Here is a 24,891-nt window from a genome sequence, read left to right as displayed (position 1 = left end):
GGAAATGAGACCCAGATAAATGGAGCAAACTTACCTAGGGTCGTACAGCTACGAAATCATAGAAGGGAGATTTGAATGCAACTCCACCTCCAGAAGCCCATGTCAATAGGCCAATACCGAGTTATCATGTGGATAAAGCATGTATTTTTAATTTTTTAAATTAATATTTAAAAATTTAAATTATTTTTTATTTCCTTAAGTAATTATTTGTTCTTTTAAAGTATGCTCCACATCCAGCATGGAGCTCAGAACAAGGCTTGAACTCGTGACCCTGAGGTCAAGACTTGAGCTGAGATCAAGAGTCACACACTTAACCAACTGAGCCGGCCAGGCACCCCCTTTAAAGCATTTTTCTTAAAGGGGGAGGGCAGGATTATGAGGTTGGAATTTTGTCCCTTGTGTCTGGTTGTTGGTGGCGATGAAGTATCCACCAGTTTTCTCCAGAATCTGAGAGCCTCTGCCCCTGCCTTCTGTTTTTAAGTGCCTGGCATTAGCATTGCCTCCCCACTCACTGGGTTATAAACTGCTGAGGGCAGATTCTCCCTCTTTGAGCCTAGCAAGAGGCACAGGATGGTGGGCTCCAGTCTTTGGGTAGAAGATACCAGTGAGTCCTCAGCTGGGGTGAGAGAGGGAAGGAGTCTTTGAATGGTAGCAGAGCCTCGTCCCTTTGGCTCTGGCCAATTGCACAGGTGGTGACAGCCTGGCATGTAGCAACAGTTGTTCCACTGCTGTCAGGGAAATGATTCATGTGGGGTTTTGAGTGATATAGATGATGCTATAGTGGAAGGGTTGGAAGAAAGCCCTGTCTGTCCTAGAGTCTGGTGATAGCTTGGTGGCCCTGGAAGGGAGAGATGTGGGAGTTGGGAGAGACCAAGTCAGCTTCAGCCCCAGTGAGGAGCCTGGAGCACCGAGATGGGAAGGGATTTTCTCAAGGACCCTTGGACAACTGATGGCATGGTGCCAACCAGAAAGAGTAGTAGGAGACTGTTGGCTCTTCGAGTTAAGAAAATCCAGTAGTCTCCCCTTATCCCGGTTTCACTTTCCATGGTTTTAGTCACCTGTGATCCACCTGGAAACAGATGATCCTTCTTCTGACCTATAGGGACATCATCCATGGCCTAATACTATATCTCAATGCCACGTCATTCCTGTCACTTCATATCATCACATCGGCATGTTATCATCGCATATCGTTGTAAGAAGGGTGAGCACAGTACAATAAGATATTTTGAGAGAGAGAGAGAGAGGTGACATTCACGTAACTAACTTTTATTGCAGGATATTGTTACGAGTTGTTATATTTTATTACTAGTTATTGCTCATCTCTTACTGCGCCTAATTTACAAAGTTAACTTTATCATAGTTAGCTATTTAGGGGGCAAGATGGGGGAGCTTTCCTTGACCCTCTTAGGGGCCCTGGTGGGGTCTAAAAATTAAACAGATGAAGACAGATTATCAGGAGAAAGTCATCCATATTTATTTAATGTAAGTATTACATGATATGGGAGCCTTCCAAAGAAAATAAAGAAACAGTTAGCCCTAGGTACTTTTATGCTAGATTTGAAAATGCAGCATCGTGGAGGAATATGACAGGTTAGGACTTTGAAGTTAGTGTAGTGAACTGAAAACTGAACGAGGCCTGTTTGTTTTGATTGTACCTGGTACCCTTTTGTCTTCAGAGGTAAGGGTGCTGCTTTGCTCCGGGTATGGGAGGGGCCCCTCTTATAGGAGGGATTTAAGGCGCCTGATTTAGGGAAGTAGGGGGAGGAGCAGGAGGAGGAGGGGGAGGAAGTGGTAGGAGAGGATGAGGAGGAGGAGGAGGAGGAGGAAGTGGTAGGAGAGGATGAGGAGGAGGAGGAGGAGGAGGAGGAGGAAGTCAGAACGACTCTCCTGCTCTGCTGGCTCTGCTGTTTTCTGAAACTCCCTCAGCTTAAAATATTCCAGCTGCCATCATTTGGAGGAGCATGTCCAGAACCACATCATATTTCTAGCAGATCAAGATGAGCTCTAGAAAACTGAGTCCAGCCTCGAGGAGGTGGCATCTGCTGGACTGACTGGTCGTGTGGTAGTACCAGAGAGGCTGGGTATCTGAGATTGACTCAGGGGTCAGGGTCATTAGGTGGGTGGTCAGCCTACTCTTGTTCCCAAATCATGGTCATTTGCCATGGTCATGTGTTAAAGCTTATCATTTGGAATTTTCTAATGTCAGAGGCCTTTCAAGGTCTGACTGAAGTGGGGGCAGGCAAAGGCAAAGTCTTGTTCTCTTCTAGTGATCATTCTTGTTACTAAAAGCACACGGGGTGCCTGCCCACGTGGCTAACCACTTCCTGGCCTCCCCTTATGCACTAGAAGACAGGAATAGGCCAGCACTGGGAGGGCAGAAGGAGACTAGTGGTGACTTACATGCAATGGTGTGAGGCTGTGACCATACCTTCAAATGCTCCTGGGAGCCAGCCAGGTCTTATAAATGTGACAGTCAAAATGACATCAGGGTGTGATGGGGTCATGGTAAACGTGAGAGTCCATTTCCCATCTAAAGACAGCAGATGCGTCAGCTCCTGCCAACTGTTAGCATACAAAGAAAGCATGACCTGGTATTGCCAGATCTCCTCATTTTTTCTTTAAAGAGAAACCAGAGATCCAGATTTTTAGGTGAAGTCTGGTTGTTGTTGTTGTTGTTGTTGTTGTTGTTGTTATTCTGGTAAAAGAGGGATCCCTGGGTGGCGTAGCGGTTTGGCGCCTGCCTTTGGCCCGGGGCGCGAAAAGAGACATAATATTTATCATTTCAACCATCCGTAGTGTACAATTCAATGCCATTAACTACTTTTACAATGTTATGTAAGCTATCTATACCCGAAACTTTTTCATCACCCTCAACAACTGTGTACATCAAATAATAACTCCTCCTATCCTCCCTCCCTCCTATCAGATACTAATAAAATAACAACTCTTCCTATCCCCCTCCCTCCAGCCCGTAGTTACCTCTCAGTTTCTATGAATTTGCTGGTGCTAAGCACCTCATATAAGTGGAATCATGCAATATTTGTCTTTCTGTGTCTGGCTTATGAAGTATGTTTTTTAAGTGCTGATAACTAATTCGTGTGTGTGTGTGTGTGTGTGTGTGTCTTTACTGATAGTCTATCTTTTGAAACTGTGGATCAGATAAAATTTCAGTTTGAGGCTTCTGGGGAAGGGAAAGTAGAAGTGAATTCCAGCTCTCCTGCAGTTGGAAAGCCCTCGCCAAAGGCACAGGCCAGCAGAAATGAGCTAGGAGGCTGGTCTCTCTGAGGAGGAAATCAGACCAGTGCTCCAAGGCAAAAATGGTGATGATTTGCCTTACCCAAAGGGCTGGGTAAAAATACAGATGCCTGGAAGCCCACTTGGAGTACTTTAACTGGACTCTCTAGGGGTGGGGCCCAGGTTCCTATCTTTTCACCTGGCTTCCCAGATGAGACCAGCGATCAGTTTTTGAGATCGTTAGGAGAGAAGAACACCAGGCTGTGGGAACGCAGAGCCTCTTGCTTGGAGCCACACTCTTGTCAGGGCAGATTTACTATGTGTTTGCTGTATACTGGTCCAGTGTGCAAGTGGAAGCAGTTGGGAGCTCAGCCACTCAACCTTCAGATTGAGAAAAGAGGCCGGGCTGAGGTTGGGGCTCATAATTCGGATTCATTTAAGGTCTTAAAAAATATACTCCAACCCAGGGGTGGGGGATGGAGGGGGGGCAGACCCTGGTGGAATGTGAGGTGGAACCATGCTGATGATCCTACTTCTTTTGTTTTTTTGGCCTTCAGCTCAGGGCACTGGAGGAGGCTTAGGGTGGCCTGGCTTGACTTCTTTCTTGTCTTTGTAGCATTGGCAGCATTATTGCAGGTGCCTGGCAACTCTGTGGAATCAAATCTAAGTCTTCAGGTTAGCATGCTAAGACCCCTATTCCTTGCCATTTCTTTCTATGCAGTCTGTCTCTTGTTCCCTTCCAGCCTTGTCTCTTTGCTTTGACCAATCTGGCTCCTTAATTCTCTCCTTGAAGATACACTCACCTCTTGGGGAATAAGCCTTAGGCCTCCAAGAATGACATTAGCAAGATGGTGGGTTGGGAAGCTTTAGACCCTCACGCCCCACAGAAATGCTAAGTAAATTAGAAACCAGCTAAAATAATGTCTTTAAAGGAGTTCTAGAGATTAGTCAAAGATAGCAACCAGGCAAACACCCAATCAAGAAAAAACCCCATTCAAAGTGGTAGTAATTTCATGGCCTTTTTACTTATTTGTCCTACCCCCTACTATTTCCCCCATGCTGTGCTCCCAATGGCCAGTGAACCAAATTTGCAACACTTTAATCTCATTGTATTTTTTTAAAAGATTTAACCCATTTATTCATGGGGGGGGGGTGTGTAGAGGTGGAGACAGAGAGAAAGAGAGACAGGGAGAGGGAGAAGTAGGCTCCATGCAGGGAGCTGTATGCAGGACTCATCCAGAACTCCAGGATCATGCCCTGTGCCTAAGGCAAACGCCTAAACACTGAGCCACCTAGGCATCCCCTCATTGCCTCATTGTATTTTTGTACACTAACAATGAACAATCCAAAAAGGAAATTAGGAAAACAATTCCATTTACAGAAGCATCAATAACAAAATACCCAGGAATAAGTTCAACCAAAAACGTGAAAGACTTATACATTGAAAACTACAAAATATTGCTGAAAGAAATTGAAGAAGTCATAAATAACTGAAAAAACATCTTGTGTTTGTGGATTGGAAGACTTAATATTGTTAAGATGGAAATACTACCAAAAATAATCTACAGATTCAATGCTATCTCCATCAAAATTCCAGTGATACTATTTGCAGAAATAGAAAAATGGAAAATAGAAAAATTCATGTAGAATTTTTTTTAAAACATTTTATTTATTTATTCATGAGAGACAGAGAGAGAGAGAGAGAGAGAGAGATTGGCAGAGACCTAGGTAGAGGGAGAAGCAGGCTCCCTTCAGGGAGCCCGATGTGGGACTCGATCCTAGGACTCCGGTATCAGAACCTGAGCCAAAGGCAGATGCTCAACAGCTGAGGCACCCAGGTGTCCCACACTTCTTGATTTTAAAACTAATAACAAAACTGAAGTAATCCTGACAGTATGGTGTTAGCATAAAGACAAACATATAGACCAATGGAATAAAGAACCCAGAAGTAAACCCTCACATATGTGGTCAAATGATTTCAACAGGGATGTCAAGGACAATGGAAACATTTTCCTTTAAAAAAAAAAAAGTTCTTTTAGAGCAGTTTTAGGTTTGCAGCAAAATTAAGTTGAAGGTACAATTTCTTCCTAGCCTTCTTACCCCCACTCCTCAGCATACACAGCTTCCTCCATCGTCAGCACCCCCACCAGACACCAGAGTGGTGGATTTGTTACAGTTGAACTTACGTTAACACATCATGATCACACCAGTCTTTTCAACAAATGGTGTTGAGAAAACTATAAACCACAGTGGTAGCTTTGTTAAAATTGATGAACCTACATTGACCCATGATTATCGCTAGCCTTTTCAACCAATGGTGTTGGGAAAGCTGTAAGACTGTAAGACTGTAAGAAGAAAACATAGGGAAAATGCTTAATGATGCCAGATTTGGTAATGATGGCAATGATTTTTCAGTTGTGGTGCTAAAAGCATGGGCAACTAAAGAGAAAAATAGATTCATTGGACTACATCAAAATGAAACATTTCTGTGCATCAGAGGACATTATCAATAAGGTGAAAAGGCAATTCATGGAATGGGAGAAAGCATTTTCAAATTATATATCTGACAAGGAGTTGATATTAGAATATATAAAGAATCCCTACAGCTGAACAAGAAAAAGACCCTAATTTACAAATAAACAAAGGACTTGAACAGGTATTTCTTTGAAAACAATATACAAACAGTCAATAAGCACATGAAAAGATGCTCATCATCAGGGAAATGCAAATTAAAACCACAGTGAGATTCCACTTCACGCTCATTAGGATGGCTATGGAAAAAGAGAAAAGAAAGAAACAAGTGTAGGCAAGGATGTGGAGAAATTAGAACCCTTGTGCATTGCTGATGAAATATAAAATGGTGCAGTCATATGGAAGACAGTATGGCAGTTCCTCAAAAAATTAAATATAGAATTACCATATGATCCAGCAATTCTACTTCTGGCTATTTACCCAGAAGAATTGAAAGCAGGAAGTTAAAACAGATATTTTGTTTATAGCAATTATTCACAATAGCCACAAAGGAGAAAGCAATCCAAGTATCCATCTACAGGTGAACGGATAAACAAAATGTGATGTACACATAAAATGAAATACTATTCAGCCTTAAAAGGAAATTCTGACCCATGCTATATACATGGATGAACCTTGAAGATATTATGCTAAGGGAAATAAGATAGTCCGCGAAAAGAGATCCTATATGATTCCACTTATATGAGGTCTTGATGTGTCTTTTTTCCGGACACCAACCGATTCTCCGATTCTGTAACACCAACTGAGTATCCTACGATTCAATTTAATTCTGACTCTGACTACTTGGCGTTAATGCAGACCAACCCCACAAGTTAAGGGCTCAGTTCCACAAGCCTGCCTCCACTTCAGATGCTATTTGCAAGTCTTGGGGGCCAGCCAAACTTCTCACAGACTAGTTATAAATTGAGGGTGCCTACAACCCCTACTCAGGTTCTATAATTTGCTAGAGTGGCTCACAGAACACAGGTAAACATTTTACTTACTGGGAAAGTGACTTACTTTCCTCGTTTATTATAAAGGATACAATTCAGGAACCACCAAATAGAAGAGACGTGGGGGCGTCTCTGGACATGCCACCCTCCAGCCCTGATGTGATGTGTTTACTGTCCAGGAAGCTCACCAAATTTCCTTGCTCGTGTGTTTTTATGGAGTGCCATCTCTAGCTCCCGTTCCCTCTTCAGAGGTGAGGGGGAGGATGGGGCTGAAAGTTCTCAAAGTCTAACCACAATTTTCTGGAGATTAGCCCATCCTAACACCATCTACAGGCCTTGCTCTGAGTCACCTCAATAGCATAAATTCAGGTGTGAGGAGAAGGGGTTCCTTATGAGTAACAAAAGAGACTCCTATCACTCAGGAGATTCCAAGGGCTGTTAGAGCTCTGTGCCCAGAACCGGGGGGCCAAGAGCAAATCTATTTTGATTCTATCAGAGGTACGAGGAATACTCAAATTCGTGGAGACAGAAAGTAGGATGGTGCTTGCCGGGGAAGGGGTGGCAGGTGGGGGGTGATGGGGAGTTAGTGTTGATGGGTATAGAGTTTCAGTTTGGGAGGATGAGAAATGTTCTGGAGATGGGTGCACAGCAATATGAATGGACCCAATGCCACTGAACCACACAGCTAAAAATGGTTAAAATGGTAAGTTTTATGCTATGTATAGTTTACCACCAAAAAGAGAGAGAGATCCACTGCCTGTGAGGTGTTTCCTTCTGGCTGGGTACCTGCTTACCCCCCTGCCATCAACTCATCAGTCTGCCTGGTGGAGTGCATTCTGGGCCTTCTGTGTGCTGGCTGAGTTCCCTGGGATACTGGCCTGAAGGGTTTGTGTTTCCCCCCCTATTCCTTATCTTTACTCCTGTCCTTTACCCCTCTTTCTCCTCCTCCTCTTTTGGCTACATGGGAAACTTGTCAGAGGACTGGAGATTTGACTAATACACCTCTCCTATTCCTCAGAACAGAGCTCTGGGTGTAACAGGTGCTTACAATGGAAGGACAAATTAATACATGGGAATTAAGGTGACTACTTAGTTGAGAGCTCAGATCGTTGGAGGAAGGGACTGTCTTACCTGGATTTGTCCTTTTGATGTGATTCACTCTCATCCCTGCAATGGAAAGAGCTATGCAGTCCTTACTGTGTGCCTTGAACCGTGCCGGACCCGGGTGGTTGAGAACACCATCTTTAGCTCTGCTGTGTTCCTTCGGACAAGTCCTTAAGTCTTCTGCCTTTTAATTTCTTCTTTGTAAGCTGGAGATAACATGGGCTATTGAAGATGGTAAAAGGGGGGTTAAGTGAGGCAAGGGGAGGGCCCCTTCCTCCAAGAATTGGTCAGATATAAAAAATGCTAAATGAAGAACAGATGCTATCAGTATTGCCATCAATAAAGGTAATTACTTCTGTGTGCAGGGGGCTCTTGATCTAGAAAGAGTGGCCAACACTTAAATGCTCATAGTACCATCATGTATCAGGCTCACAGATGTATGTGCCTGGGGCATTAGAGGTCACAGCATGTGGGAGGACATTACCCCAGAGTGAGCGCAATGGGCAGCAAGCCGGACAGCTTCCCCGAGGAGGTGATTTTGATGAGCTGATTCTTCATGAGTGTAGTGACCAGGAGTTGGGTGACTAGGGACGGTGGGCCATTCCGGGAAGTCTCCAGGCAGTATCGTAATGGAGACTTGTCCCACTAGAGAGCTACTCAAACTAAAACCTGGATATAGGTGCCGGGAGGTGGTGCCACCATATGGTGATGACATCACACCAAATGTGATAAAGGCTTTGGAGCCTCTGGGGTCACACAGATACTGGGAAACCACTCACCTCAGTCCTCAGTCTCACAAACCTAAGGTTCTACTGGAGAAAGTGGGATGTCCAGGCTTCTTAGCTGGACACAGTTGTTTGCCACTGTCTGGCTCTTGATCTTTTCCCAGCAATGCTGTTAACAGGATGTCCTCTCCTGGACTTCAGCTCCCTCCAACCCCCAACATGAAACAGTCCTGCATGGATTGCAGGATAAGGGTTGGAACCCCATCAGGGATGATAAATAACCCTATAGATAATGTGACAGCTGGTGTTTCCTCTTCTTTCTTCATTCTCTGTCTCCTGACTCCTATCTGGTACCATTCCTGAACTTAACCTAATGGAGTGGCTCTCTTCTTGTAGTTCTGAGGGACTAAGGGCCTTTTTCTTTACTAAACCATTCAGAGGTGGGAGGCCTTCCTGTGGGCTCTGGCTGTCCACCTGGATTCTTCTGCTTTATGCCCTTATTCCAGGCATCTTTCCTTTTTTAAGCTGTGCAAAAACATTAGCTCAGCTTCTCAGCCCCACACAGTTCAGAATGAGGCCTTGCTCGGCCTGAGGGCAGTGGTTTTACACTTCAGCTTAGAGGAGATTGGAGGCAGCGCTGGGCTTTACTTGCTTACGGTCTTCTTGGAATTGGTGTGTCTTAGAACCTCATAATGGAGCAGTGTTTGCTTTGGCTCCTGTCTGATTCCTTCTCTGGAGAGGGGGTGAACACAAGTCCCTTTCATTTTCAGGAGACTGCTTCTGATTAGACAGTTCTGCTGGCTTGAGGGGTGTGGTGGGTGTGGTGGGGTGCTGGAATGAAGGTGGAGCAAAGGTAGGAGTTGTTTTTTTCTTTTTCTTTTTTCCCCTTTTCCTCTCCTGGAAATTCCTGCTTTCTGCCCCAAATGTCTGTGTTGGCATCCCTGGGTCTCCTCTGATGGCTCTGGAGGCAGCTCTCTGTACACAAGGCTATTCGTGGTGTCCATCTATTTGGAGGAAGTAAGCAGCCATGAGTCATCATATTCAAGCAGGGCCCATTCCAATGGGCGTTTGTTTGGGGTGGTGGCTGCCCCTTAAGCAATCTGTGCCTCCTCAGACCTTTGCCCTGGGCTTCTGATTCATTGCTGGACATGTTTGTGGAACCACTCAGTGCTCACCCAGGGGACCATTTCTTCTCTCTGGAGGAGCCAGGCAGGAATACAGATCTCTCTCTCTCTCTCCCACCAGCCCTGCCTAGGACACCTAGGGAAGACAACAGCTGAGAATCGTCTCTTGGCTTCTTGAGGGCAGCGGAGAGCCACTGTTAAGCGTGGGCCATAAACCTCCAGCATCAGAAGCACCTAGGGTGTTTGTTAAAAATGCAGATTCCTGGGCTCTAGGACAGACCCAAGGAATTAGCCTCTCTAGGGGTGGGTCTGGGTGGGGGGGCTCAGGAATCTGTGTTTTTGATTACCTGTCAGGGATTCTGATGCCTACTGAAGTTTGAGAACTCCTAGTGTAAAAGCCATGGAACCCAGACTCCGCTCTGCTGGCTGCTGTGTTGGGAGCATCCAGCAGGACACCTGCCCTCTTTGGGCATCAGCTCTGTTATCTGGGTTGCTACCAGAGTTAAGTGAGGGAGAGTGTGGAAGCTCTTGAAATAAATAAGGCCAGCACATAAATGGCTCCCGAGGGGATCCCTGGGTGGCACAGCGGTTTGGTGCCTTCCTTTGGCCCAGGGCACGATCCTGGAGACCCGGGATCGAATCCCATGTCGGGCTCCCAGTGCATGGAGCCTGCTTCTCCTCCCTCTGCCTGTGTCTCTGCCTCTCTCTCTCTCTCTCTGTGACTATCATAAATAAAATAAAATAAAATTCTTAAAAAAAAAAAACAAAGGCTCCCGAGGCCACACCGACCTTCTCCCTCCTTACCATACTCAGCCTCTGCAGCACTCTTGGTGACATCTTTAGATCTCACCCACTTTCCTTCATCTCTGCTACCGTCTCTGAAATCTTTGCTGGCAGATCCCCCTCCCTAGTGCCATACTAGGGGACTGAAGCAGCCCCACCTGTATCCACTCTCTCAGCTGGTGAGCTAGCTGGGGCCAGTGTCACCACCCTCCTGCAGAGAGATCAGCCCCCACAAAGGCCTTGCTCAGAATACATGGGCCAGAAGAGGCCACGCCTTGCACACAGCAGCCACTGAGGATATTCGGGTGGGGTGATGGATTTTTGGGGCTCTGGTTTTACACTTCAGCTGTGGGGCCTTATCTTCTCATTGCTGAAAGAAGATTCCAAGGCATTTTCTGTGATTATTATCTAATAATGTCAGCTGAGGCCTCAGGAGGATAGGGGTTGGGGTGAGGGAAGAATGTGGCTCGACTCAACTCTCTTACTAATCTTTTCACCTTCTGTGTGTAAATAGGCCCCCTGAGAAGATTCCCTCCACCTCTATCCTCAGTTCTTGAAGCCTTTGAAGCAGGTGTTCAGGAAGAGCAGCAGGTGGTTAAAGCCTGTCTCTTCCGGGCTGCCTGAGGGGGGCTGCCTGAGGGGGGGCTGCCTGAGGGGGGCGGGACCGGTAAAGATCCGGACTCTCTGGTTTCTGGAGTGATTTCCTCTAACCCATCTCCACCCCTGTGTCCTGAGTGGCCCTGGAGTGTCTTTGCCCCTGTCACCAATCTGTCTGTTCTGAGACAATCTCAGTCCCCGGCCTGCTCTGTGGCCCTGGGGCAAGCATCTCAACAACCCTCGCTCTGTTTGTGGAGTGAGACAGTCCTCCTTGCTAGTGTTGGGTTCTCAGGCTGTTGTGGGGGGGAGATGACGTTGTGTTCTCAGAGCCCACATCATTGGCTGGAGGTTTATTTAGAGGGACTTAAGGCCACATTGTCCCCTCCCTTTGGACTGCCTTCTGATTCACTGTCCAGAAAGGACTTTGATAAGATGTACAGAGTAAATATGTTAGCCATTGTATGATGACGCAAACACGTTCCTCAGTTGTATAACAAATGCATCGCAACGGATTCCATCAGGCCCTGGGTCATCTGGAGTCTCAGACCCTGTCCATAACTCAGTAGGGTTCTGTGGGAAGACAGCAGGGCTGGGAATGGGAGCATCAGAAATCCCGATGTTTACTTCCCTGCTCTGAATTCAGCAAGTTGCTTTAACTCAGGGAATGGAGAACACCGCATGCCCCTCAGAGGGCTGTGTCATTTCACCAGGACTTCAGGCATCCTGCTGTTGGCCTCCCCAGGTTTGTCTTGCTGCTCAGATTATATGTTGTGAAAACATTGTCTTTTAAGTGCCTTTAAGAAAAAAAGACTCTGGGCTTGCTCAGGGACCCTCAAGGAATAAAACAGCTTTCCTGTGCACAAATAATGTCCTATCTCTTTTGTGAAGTGTGATGTTGCACTTGGCTTGAGGACCACAGTCTCCATTTGCAGAGCTTGACATTTTTACCTTTAGAGCCAGCTCTTCATTTCAAAATGAGCTCTGGTCATTCTGGCCATGGGAGCCTGTCCCAGAGCTTCTGGGTTCTGGAGTATTTCTGCTGATTTGAGCCTCTTGAACTGATCCATTCTGCAGCTCCAGGAGTCCTGCAGAAATTCTGATTCCTTTTGATTCCCAGAAGGGGCTTTTGTCAAGGGTTGGCACAAACCAACTTTTCAGTTTATATGTGTCTAGGATGATTCCTTTCTTCAATGTAGGTGAGTATCAGTGGTGGCACAGCCCAGACAGAGCTGATTCCGTCCTCACCATCAGGAGATAGGGCCCAGAGTGAGAAACTTTCTTCTGAGGGCCTGTTGGTCTTGTTCTTGCCAGTTAGCTAGTGGCAGTGACAAGCAGGGACTGGTGGGGCTTGGGCTATCCTTGTGAAGACACTTCCTTTTTTCTCACCAAAGTTCCTCAGAGAAGAGGGTACCCCATTATCTGTCCCTGGAATAGCTAGCCCTGTATTCTCATGCTGCTCCACAAAAACCCATGGCCTTTCCTGGGGTGTCCTCACCCTGGGCCAGATCTCTGTCCCTTGCAAATAACCCGCACAGGCCCCTGGGCTGTCCCGCCTCTATCTTCTTGAATCCACCTTGTTCTGAATTGTATTCCCTCCAAGCAGCCTCCCCATATCTCTCCAATTGATAGCAGACAAATGAGAGCCAGTGAAGGAAGGCTCTCATCCTCTTGGCCTGTCTCAGGAAGTACAGCCTTGGGTTGGTGGCCACACGATCTGTGTCTAGGGCTCAGTGCTCTTGCCCTATATGGTCCACTCTTGGAGCTATGGGTTTATTTTGAGAGTGCAGCACAACCTTTGCTTTTTTACTGCACAAATGTTTATTGAGCATCTGCTTTATTCTACACAGCACTCTGAGTGCTAAGGATGAAGCGGTGAATGGGAAAGAAAAGGTCCCTGAGTTCACATTTAAGGGAGGAGACATGAAACTGTAAGGCAGCAACTAATGGAGTGACTAATGGGGAAAAAAGCAGGCCAAGTAGGAGGGGAGGCATCTTTACAGCAGGATATTGGGAGATGTTTTTGTGTAAGTAGGTCCCTAAGTAACTCCCTAATCACCAGGCCAGACCTGATGGTGCTGCTTTCTTGGGGCAGTGTTAGATTTGGGTGGCTAATTGTTTTCCTCATGTGAGGCTTAGATTTCTTTCTCTTTCTATATTTCTCATGAGGATCACAAGGCAAGGTTAGTTAACTTGTCAAGTTGGCTTCCTAGGAAAGAGCTGCTTGGGCCCACCCTGTCTGTTTCTGGAGGCACACCCTGAAGGAAGAGGAACTGAGTCTTTCCATGGTAACCCATGAAAGTAGTAACTCTTCTAGGGCCTGCCCTGTGAGTAATCACCTGGGTCTGAAATCAGAAGGGGCAGGCTGTCACTAAGTTCAGCTAGATTTAGAAGAAAATTTGGGACGGGTAGTGATATTGATTGTATGTGAACTACCTTTAGTGATGACAGCAAGTGCTTTGGACTGTTTTACCACCATCTGTACCCAGGACAGTAGGTGTATCCATTGGCTGCTGTGTGGGGGCATCTGGGACAGAGTTGGTGCAAAGCACCAAAGCAGCTGAATAGAGCAGTGCACATGCCTACTTCCAATGGGAAAAACTAGGAGAAAGTGAGGTCTGTGCTCTGCCACTTTGACTGGCCTGGTGGTTCAAAAGCTGCCCCTGGTTTCTTTTCTTTCACAACTGAGTCATGGGGGAGTTATGGAAGCCTGCAGTCTTTGGCCATCAGCATTGTCAGCAGAGGGAGGGACCTTTGAATGGTGAAGCCAGCAGTGACTTGGGCTTTTAGTGGAGAGGAAGGCAGGGGAGGCTTTATGTCTACTCTCATATAAACCTAGACTGACCCTTTGTAGATGTCACCAGGAGGATAATGTCAAGAGGAACCCCAACCCTGAGGAAAAGGAGTGTGTGTACCAAGAGTGTCCTGAGTCAATGACTGAAAATAGGCACAGATATGAGGCTGGTAAAAAAAAAAAAAAAAAGAAAGAAAGAAAGAAAGCCCTTTGTCAGCATCACTCCCCCTTTTTTTTCATTAAAAAAATTCCCTGTAGCACTCAAACCCCTCCCCTAAACTTAGCATCTTCTCTGTTTACAGCCTAGGGTACCTCTGCTCTTCAGCTACATTGCACCCCCCAAAGATGAGGAGGAAACCCAGCACCAAGGCTGTAGGTCAAGATCAAGGTATATTAGATAGTTTATAAGCTTAGTGATGTGAGCTCTTTGTCTCCTCCCTTTCTTTTCAGTACAACCATATAGTGCTCAATCTACACCGAGTGTAGGTTTGAGGGTGGGAAGTCCCATATTCCAATGGCCTCCATGTCTGATCTTCAGAGCCCTAAATTTGAGATCTACTCTGTCATTCCACCTCACATCTGCTTTCTTGTGGTGGCAAACTCTCAGAATACAACTAATTGCTACTGTGCCCAACCTGTTTGCTGTAGAGGTGGCTGTAAATACTTGAGTTAGGTCTGAGCTGCACAATTCTAAGAATTATCTCTTTATTTAGAAGGTATTTCCCAGGACACCTGGGTGGCTCAGTGGTTGAGTGTCTGCCTTTGGCTCAGGGAGTGATTCCAGGGTCCTGGAATCGAGTCCCACACCGGGCTCCCCTTAGGGAGCCTGCTTCTCCCTCTGCCTATGTCTTTGCCTCTCTGTGTGTCTCATGAATAAATAAATAAAATAAAATAAAGAAGATATTTCCCAAGCACCATCTTTTCCCTTGGCATTGTTCTGAGTGCCATGTGGGGAAGGGTCAAACAAAGCGATATCAATCAACAACCCTGTCCTCAAGGTGCTAATGATCTATTTGGGAAGACAACAACACCCTGTCTAGAAAAAAAAATCAAAACTAAGTATCATATATGAATAAGAAATCCTATAGGGTCTAAGTAGTAAACAAAATGGACTATGTCTGGAGATACCTCTCACCTCCAACAGTTAGACCAAGAGGGAGGTGCTTGAATTATAGAATGGAACATATAAGACTGGAGGAATTATCAGGTGTTTGATGGCAGTCACTTCTGTGACATTCACCCTACTTATTGGATTTGGAGTCAACTAGTCATGGGCTTGAATCTCAGTCTTGCTATTAGAAGCTGAGTGACCTTGGACAAATTACAGATGTTTTGTCATCTATAAAAACCAAGTTAGACATGATGATGGCAACTTTAGGAGGTTATCATAAGGATTAAGTGAAATAATGTGAAAAATCATTTAGCACACTGCCTAGCACACAGTAGGAACTCTTTATGCACCAGACTCTTACTTCCAGTTTGGCTAATACCCAAGACCTGATCATTTAACCTAATGGTTAGGAATACAGACTCTAGTACAGAGAGCCTGAGCTTGGCATCAAGCCTTATCACTTACTGCTGTAGGACCTTGGGTAAGCTACTCAAATGTCATTTCCTCACATCCCCCCACCCCCCCACACTGAATGCTCAGTTTTAAGATAAGGATTAAAAGATTATGTTTGGTAGTGCCATGGTGGCCTGGCATGGTGAGCTCCACATATCAGCTGCTATTACTGTTTTTTTTCCCTAAGAAGCAAACTATCCTAATTTCTGTGGCTGTTGCTTCCTGCATTTCCCTAATCTCCCCCCTCACCCCTCAAGGACTGAAGAAGTAAGTCCAAGAGTGTCCAGGTAGTAGAAGCCATATCATATATTTGAGGATAGACCCTGTGAGTGGGGAGGGAGCCCTAAGGAAGTCTTGAGTTGATGAGCTGTGACCACTGTGACCTTGCTCCCTAAATTCTTCGAGACTTCAGCTTAGCCTTTTAAATCCATAAACCCCTTTGGTGAGTGATTTCCTCCCAAATCAATGGGATTGTTTTGTTCCTGAGGGTCTGCCACCTTCCTAATCCTGAGTTGGCCTTTTCAAAAGAAGCCAAGGGCTTGGATTTGGGAATTTCAAAAATACAGTCATATGAGTGGGCGTTGCGTGCATATTATTGCTTACTATGGCATTTCCTGGGAGCTGCCTGGCATTCCTAGGTGGCCGGAGCTCACTTTAATAGTTCAACTGTTGTTTGGCTTCAGTGTTTCAGTGTCCTAACACCCACCCCATCCTCCTTGCTTCTTTTGGAGGCATCCACAGACTCAATGCCAGGATGCCCCTCTGAGCCTACTCCACAAGTTCAAAGGTGGCTTTCCTGCAGAGTGCCTTTACTGTGGCCTAGTCCCTTACATTTGGGACCCTGGAGCACCCGTTTACATCATTTTACCCAGATGTAGGTGTAAAGAGATGTCTAAATAACATATTGAGGTGTATAAACGTGTTTCAATAGCACCATTTTTGGGGTGTTTAAATACCACACCAGTCCACATTGGGAATGGGCAATGAGTATTGAAGTCACTTCTGAGTGTTGCACATAAATCCCCACGTGTATGTGGTCCTGGGAGACAAAGCTTCAGTGGTGGCCTCCCTGACAGTGGCCATGCTATTTGTGCCTAAGACACCCGTGGTCAAGCCACACAACCCCAGAAGTATGTGGGCATATTTAGTTATGGGATGGAAATTAGGCCTACTGCATTTTTTAGCACATTTTAGTGCCCAAAATTCTGCATGGACTTAAATGACCCTTTGTGTGGTAACATTTTCTGACATTTGTCTGTGTAGTTTAACTTTTCCTGTGGTGGTACTTTAACTGTGGTACTCTGTGAACCTTAGCCTCAGATTAATTTTTAGATAGTAAGACCATTTCTAGTGTACATAGAGATGTGTAGGTTCACATGTGTATCTCGTCACTCATCATATAAAAATACCCTTGTGGGGGTGGCATCGTGCTGTGCGCTTTAAGATTGCTCACATGGATTGATGGACTTTAAGTGTGTGAAAACCTAGATTGAACGCCAATGTATCTTTCGTGTGGCTCTAATATTCAAAGGGCCCTCAATCATTTGTTTGTTTGGTTTGGTTTAAAATAGCAAACTTTCTGTGAGAACTTTGCATTTATTTCCAGCGACATCTTTCCCCAGGTCTAGGTTCACAGCTATTCTGGTAGTGGAGTGATGTGTTGTTCCTGACATGCCAGTTAGCTGAAGCCCATTCATTCAACACCCATTTGTTGAGTGAGCCCCTGCTCTGTTTACCAGGCACCAGAGTAATGTCAGAAAAATTTCATAACATCAAAGGAAGGATTAGAGGAGTTTAGGGCAAGGAGATCTCTCCCCACTAGGATAATCAGAGAACACCCAGTAAAGGAGCTGTTGTTGAGAAGAGCTCTGAAAGATTAAAAGAGGGAGTCCTTTCCAAACAAGGAAGCTGCTTGCATAGAGGTAGAAACTAGACCGTGAAGAGAATGAAATCGTGACTCGTCCAAGTCCAATCTGGCTGGAGTATCAGGGACACAGCAGGAAGTAGGCGGAGATGGGACTGGAAAGGTAGTTGAAAGTAGGTGAAGAAAGCCAAGAACAGCAGGCTGAGGGGTTTGGACTTCCTTCCTCCCTCTGAGAAGGCTGACTCCTTGGTGGTTCCCAAGCAGGGGTTTCATGGCCAGCACAGCGCTGAGGAACGAGCAGCACCTGAGTGCCTGGCGCAGGGCCATGGAGGAGAGCTCATAGACGCCCATTCAAAGTAGGCTCCAAGTAGGCTTGGAGAGGTCAGGGACAGAGTGGGTGTGAGAGTGCAGGGTCGGGGGTGACTGAGAGAACTGAGAAAGAGCAGCAAGGAAGGAACTGGGGAGGGTGATTTGTCCAACTGCCCTAAACAGACCATGCCTCCAAAGCCCGGTAGCCTCCCGTGTCCGCCATTACTATGAGAGGGTGCGGGGAGAGCTGTTCCTGTAGCACTCCTTAGGTGTGAAGCTTTCTGCTGCACAGTCCTTTCAAAGGAGCTAATTTAGACCCCAGAACAACCCTGAGAGTGAGATAGTATAACTAAGTAATACTATATTCCTTTTGTGGATTAGGGCATGGGCACGAGGTGGTAAATCCACTTTCAACTGACATATAATAATTGGTAGAGCTGGGATTTGAACTCAGATCTTTCTGACCCAAAGCTTGAGCCCTTAACCACTGTATTAGAGTGATGATATCTTCCAGGACTGTTGAGGTGGAAAGGAGGAAAAGTGAGGAGTTCCTTTTTAAATATACACAACATAGATGTGAATTCTTTGAGGAACAAGGTGAGCCTCCATTAGGTCATAAGGAGACTATGTCTGAAGTAAGACTTCAAGCCTAGGGGCTCCGTGGCAGAGAAAGCTGCCCACCCAGTTAGGGGACATTTTTTTTTTTTTTTTTTTTACCATTGGCTCCAGGGAGCCAGCTTCTAGGAGCCCTGAAATCCCAGAGACATGCCTGGCTCTGACCTGGTGACTATGCCCAGGGGAAAAGAATGAGGCAATGGCCCAGGAATGGCCCAGCCCTGGCGCTGAGTGGGCTCATCTTTGTCTGACTAGCAGGTATGCCTGGGGCAGGAGTGGGCAGAGGAGAGGTTTGGGTGAGTGGGAACCTGTTTGCTGGGGTTGTTGCATCCTACCAAAAAGAACAGTGTCCACCTTACCAATGGCCAGGGACAGATGATAAGGATCCTAGCAAAGGATTAAGATGGGGACCAGTGGTCTGCCCCTGTTCCATTAGGACCAAAGACTTCACCATGGTGTTGACATAGAGCTCCCTGCCTTTTGTGGAAGCCCTAGGGTCCTTGTTTAATGGTCTGGGCATATTCATGGCCGCACACCATTTAGAAGGGCAGCTATGTGCCATGGTTCTGACTCAGTGCCATGGGTTCTGTAGAAATGAAGGGGGGGGGGGTTATTGAATGCCCCATTGTGGTTGGTGATGGGAATAGTGGTTCTGTGGATCTTAGAGCCAACATAACACATGTATTGTGTTGTGCAATGGATTAAATGTGGAAATCTTACCCTCTTGGATGCAGCCTGGTGGTTTTCTGGATTTCTCTTTGCTCTGCCAAATGCATAATAGGCAAGAATGACAAGTAATGGCTTTTTCCTGTTACCCAAACCCCTTAGGCTGCACTGATGTGTTTTTGACTGTGACATTTGTTCTGAAAGTACTCATGATCACTGATTGCAACAGTGTTTAGATGTCACCCTTGGGTTTGCAGAAAGAGCAAAAATAAAATAGAATATGAACATTGAATATCCCAGCCTGCCTTTTCATCCTTGTGTTCATCACATATTTGTTAAACACCTTCTTTGGGGTGAAGTGAACCATAGTGATTAGACTCATGGCTCTGGATTCAGAACTACTGAATAAAAACTGCTGTTTATTTATTTTTTTAAGATTTTATTTATTTATTCATGAGACACACACACACACACACACACACAGGCAGAGACACAGGCAGAGGGAGAAGCAGGCAGAGGGAGAAGCAGGCTCCATGCAAGGAGCCCAATGTGGGACTCGATCCCCGGTCCCCAGGATTACACCCTGGGCTGCAGGCGGCGCTAAACCGCTGCACCACCAGGGCTGCCCCAAAACTACTGTTTAAATTCAAGCTCTGTTGCCTATAGCTGTGTAATCTGGGGTAAGCCATTTAACTTTTCTGCACTTCAGTTTCATCATCTGTAAAACTGAGACAATATTATACCTACACATCTTTTTCTGTACATTTTACTGATTAGTATTATGTGTTAGGTTCTAGAGATAAACGTGAGCCCTGCCCTTGTGGAATTTATAGTCTGGTTTGCGAGACAGATGTTAATTGAATAATCTTACAAGTATAAAACTACCTGTGTGGGGCCTGACTTTGAATGAGACATCAGAGAAAGCCTCCCGGAGCAAGTGGATTGTGCTCAGGCCTGAAGGAGATCTGCATTTACTCAGGGAAATGGAGTAAGGAAGGCATCCTAGTCTGGTCAGAGGAAGCTGGTGCAAAATCACCTGTGGTCCTTGGGCATGAAGGTGCTTTGAACATTTAAAAAAAGATTTTATTTATTTATGTATTTATTTATTTATTTGTTTGTTTGTTTAAGAGAGAGAGAGGGCAAGCACATGTACACAAGCAGGGGAGGGGGCAGGTCAGAGGGAGAGGAAGAAGCAGACTCCTTGCTGAGCAGGAAGCCCAAGGAGGTGAGGCAGAGTTCTATCCTAGGACCCTGGGATCATGACCTGAGCTGAGGTGAAGGCAGACACTTAAGTGACTGAGCCACCCAGGTGCCCCACTTTGGACATTTCAAAGACAGAAAGGAGGCCAGTGTGGCAGGGTCTCAGGGAGTAAATAGTTGACCGGGGGCAGATGACCCCCCCCCCCTTTGCACAACTTTGTGGATGTGTTTACCTAGTTTAAAAGCAAGTAGAGGAAGGACATAATCCAATCACAGTTTGCAAATATCACTGGCTGCAGAGTGGAACTGCCTAAACTGTCACCCAAGCTCCCCTGATGGCTGATAAGGATTGCCTACATATGAAAATACAGCTACTCAGGACGAATATCAGACCTGAAGGATCACAGTGGGGTCAGGGCTGGTGACCTTTCCAGGCAATGTTGGAAATACTGCCATGGGTTTTGTAGAAATGAAGAGAATCTAATTCCACATTAAAAGCAATTTTTTTAAGAGTAAGTTCCTGAAGAGCTAAGACTGGACTGGTTTGACTGTGTATTGTGTATTTTGCCCATGGATTAATATTTTTTTGAGGATGATAAAACTAGGACAAATGCTAGGACATAAGCCAAACCAAACAAGTTGGCAATAGATTTTAATCATTTTCAATCATGGCCTGGGTCCTGTTTTTGTGAAGGTAAGAAGGGTGCCGGCACCACCCTCCCAGGGCAGCATCCTCCCATCTCTTTGAATTAATCTTGTACTGAGTTGAGCTGCAGGTCTCTGATTTTTACCCTTGAAGTGTCCTAGAAAATTCATGACAGAACTTGAATGGGGAAAAAAAAAAAAAAGAACTTGAATGGGTAAGAATAGAGGCTTCCGTGTTGACTACCAACATTTCATGGGAGATGAGCGGTGGGTGAGCTTAGGTTCTGGAGTCAGAACTGGTTTAGGACGGCCAGCGCTTCTGCTAGCTGCCTGTGTGACCTTAGGCAAGGTGTGGACAGACCATCAGTGTTTCTCATTTTTAAATTTGTTGTAAAGATTCTTGGGTTAAATGAAAAAAGATAAATTCTGTTAGATACCTGGTACATAGTCGATGCTCAAGAAATAGCCAGCCTTCTCCCTATTCTCCCCTGTAAACATTTTTTTTTTTTGCCCTTACTGCTCTGCCCTTACTCCACTGTGTTTTGTAGAAAAAACGTGGATCTGTGTGATATTGCCAGCTTTGTGTAGTTGAGATTTTTCCAGCATTGTGCATCATTTGTCCAACCAGCTAACATGACTGAGCACTTACCAGGGGACAAGACTTAAGAAGTAGAGGCTGAGTAGAACTGTAAATGCTCACTGAACATAGCTCTCAAGAAGCAGGAACAAATATGTCTTGAAAAAACAAAAAAGAGGCAGCAGTTGACAGTCCAATTCCTATGTTTTTGTTTTCCATTCTGACCATGAGAGTACCTCGGAGGCCAATTTCCTCCTGAAGAGAGGGTAGTGTGAAGCAGTGTTGTTCTCTGGTCGGGTCCCCACAGGCCCCTACATCTGACTGCTGCATCCTTCTAACTGGAGAAGGCTTCAGTGCTGAAGTTCGGGTGGAATAGCATGCACACAGCCCTAGGGTATAGACAGAGAATGGAGTCCATGTAGTGGATCCAATGGGATCAGGCATGTAGTGTAAAACTAGCTGGGAGGACATATTTTTCAAGGCAGAAGGTTAATGGGGATTAGGTTATCCTGTGTCAAGGTCCTTTTGGGAGTAAAAAAAGGATGATATCCTTTTTGGATGATATCCTAAATATTCCCACATTCTTGGAAAAGGGACCCTTTGAGGTTCTGTTTAACATCTAGATCTCCAACGCTAAAATATGTAGGGAGGCCAGATATGACCTGCAGTGGGTTCTGTTTCCCAGCTATGCCAGTTGTGTTTGTCCCTTTGTCTATGGCTGGATTTAACCCCTTAAAGTCTTGGAGATCAGCACTTAAGAAGCTAGACTCAATTCTGGCAAATCATTGTGAGCCAGGATCAGATAAGGCTCCACGGATATGAAATGTATTCTCTTCTGGAGAAGCCTGTTCACTTGGCCCTTTCTTGGGGCTCTTAGCCCTGGAGAGCCTTGGCAGGCCCAGTGGAGGAGGTCCTGGCCTGAGAAGCTAGGAGATCTGTTTTCTCATTTCAACTCTGTTAGAACTCCTGTGACTCTGACTTACCTTCTAGAACTTAATTTCATTTACCCTCCATTTGACTCTCTAATAATCAGGTTGTACTAGATGATGACAAGGGAACTTTCAAAACGGTAACTTTCTATAATTCAACCCACAAATACCACCATTTGTGTTATCTTTGGTATCTTTGTTTTAAACTCCGTGCCCCCACTAGATTATAAAGCTCCTTGAAGGTGAGAATCATGCCATATACATCTTGGTACCTTGGTAAAATATCTAGCAGGTTACTTTTCACATAGTAGATGCTTTAAAGATCTGTTCCATTTATTTTTCATATATTGGCATATTTGGAGGAATCCTACACTGAGCTTATTGATGATGACTTTTGTGACTGTTCCAGAGCTGAGAACCAACATCCCAAGTGGTTGTAATTGGCAGTCTGGGAAAGCAATCAAGGTGGTCAGCAGATGGGCAGCCAGTGAATTGTGTTATAGTGTGGCATGAAAGCAACTTGCTCTCTACCTGCAGTTCCTTTCAAGTACAATAAAGGAAAAGTGGGACCTTAAGGCAAAGACTTACTCATCTTCCTTTACTTTTGCAATTTGAGGCTTACCTGAATTCTCAGGCTGTTTTCCAACTTCTTCCTTAATATATATGTGTGGCAGAAGGGCTTTTGGGAGTTGTGTCACAGCTAGTCACTACTGAATCAAGGCATTTCTGACCTTGGAAACACCCAAGTCACATTATCTGTCGGGTCACTGGAGTTTGAACTCTAAGGCAGATACAAGATGTTTTAGTTTGTTGGTATCTGCCTGTGCCTGTGTTTATAGCCAGTTTTCCTGTCCCTGTGTCCTGTGTATATACATTTACGTTGTAGCGTGTGACTTCGCACTACAGATACTTTGTAAAGTAAAAGTTATCTATGCAATGAACTTAAGTTTTCACATTTGTGAATGGGCTAACAACTTTAGGCTTTCATCTACTGAATGCAAGTTCTTGGGATTGTAGGGTGTAGACTTTTTCCCTTAGCTGGTCTCTCAGCTCCAGGTTAACATATCCAGCAAAATGAAAAATTCAGTGGAAAAAGAAAACCAACATTGTTTTATTCTAATCTAGAGATGGAAGTATGAAAACCATTGTTCATTAGTCTGCAGCTAGAGAAGAGCCAGCCTGCATTGAGAACGCCAACTATAATGTTTTTCAGTAGGTATTGATAGTTAGGGTGGTCAGGGGTATGTTGTTAATCAAGAAAGAGTTGAGTTGTCAAGGAAAAGTAAGATCTCTCTGGTGTTTTGAGAAGGGGAACAATCCCTGTTTGGGTTTTAAGAAGGGCTGGAAGATAGGGTTTATGTTTCTTATCAGGAGTCTCTTTAAATTTGTGCTGTCATTTCTTGGCTGTTGGAAACTGTGATTGATTGTCTCTGTCTTCTGTAGCTTGGAATTGCAATTGGGTTCTTGGTCCCTCCTGTTTTGGTACCCAACATCGAAGACCGGGACAAGCTTGCCTACCACATCAGCATCATGTTTTACATAATAGGAGGCGTGGCCACTCTGCTTTTCATCCTTGTCATCATCGGTAAGGTCATTAGTAGACTGATGGGGGGCCAGGAGGCAGGGAGGTTCTGCTGACTTGGGTGGGGACCTTGCGAACATGGCCTTAGAATACCATGGACATTTATAGAAACTGGAGGCCAGGCTTCTAATGGTCTTGACGTGTCTTAGCCAATACAGTGCTAGCTGGTCTTGTGTAATTTGTTAGCTGCTAAGTAAAGATTTAATTGCAATTAACCAATTCCCCAATAAAACCTTATTAGAATTAGTGGACAAGCTGTTGATCCCCTTAATGAAACCCCAGTGAGTGCTTATGATATATATCAGAGGCACTGTGCTAAGCATTCCTGATCTCCTTGAATCTTGAATGAAATTATCGCCATCAATTTCATTTAACAAAGAAGAAAACGAGACTTAAGAGGAGTTAAGTGAATCATTCGAGATCAGATAACTAGTAAGTGGCAGAGCTTGCCTAACCCTTCTAGCTCCATACTTTAAATTTCTGGAACAAAACAAAATAAAACTGAATTGACCCACAAACATTAATACTCTCATAGATTCATCTGAGAACACTTGGGGACCACATTTTTTGAGGCTTTTTATAAAAAATCATAAGAGAAACATATGCTCATTATGGAAAAATCTAGAAAATACAAAAAAAGCATAATGAAAAGAATAACCAGGGTGCCTGGCTGGCTCAGTTGGTAGAGCATGCAACTCTTGATCTCAGGGGTCATGAGTTGGAGCCTCATGTAGGGGGTAGAGGTTACTTAAATAAATTAATTAAATAAATAATTAAAATTAAAAAAACCCATTAATTTAGATGGTACCAGTTAATCCCAACCACCAATCTTAGATAACTACTATTAATTTGATGTGCATGTACATTTAATCATTGAGATATTGGTTAATATATTTTATATCCTCTTTTATTATCTGAGTGATAGTACATGTGCTGTGATAAATTCAGAAACAGGATAGTAGGGGCTTTCATTTTCAGTTAGTCATTTGTCTTTAAAGGTTAACCAGCTTTCCTCCCAACATTATACCTTATGTGGTAAAGGTTTCATTCTTCCCTGCCATCCTGACCTCCAGAGACAAAACAGTTTTATGATTGTGTACCTCATTCAGCTTTCT

At 45.0% G+C, this 24,891-nt stretch overlaps 1 protein-coding gene across 2 annotated transcripts in view; it reads left to right on the top strand.

Annotated features, from left to right (window-relative positions):
• FLVCR2 (FLVCR heme transporter 2) overlaps positions 1 to 24,891 on the top strand; it is a 52,529-nt gene that overhangs the window by 3,142 nt on the left and 24,496 nt on the right. For both annotated transcript variants that reach the window (XM_041758923.1, XM_041758922.1), the window contains exon 2: positions 23,638 to 23,779. In XM_041758923.1, the coding sequence (XP_041614857.1) occupies positions 23,638 to 23,779 (142 nt within the window). The remainder of the gene's footprint in view (positions 1 to 23,637; positions 23,780 to 24,891) is intronic.

The sequence above is a fragment of the Vulpes lagopus genome, chromosome 6, assembly GCF_018345385.1.
Source record: "Vulpes lagopus strain Blue_001 chromosome 6, ASM1834538v1, whole genome shotgun sequence".
Taxonomy (NCBI): Eukaryota; Metazoa; Chordata; class Mammalia; order Carnivora; family Canidae; genus Vulpes; species Vulpes lagopus.
The sequence above is the reverse complement of the archived record's forward strand: the minus strand, read 5'-3'. Positions and strand labels throughout refer to the sequence as shown.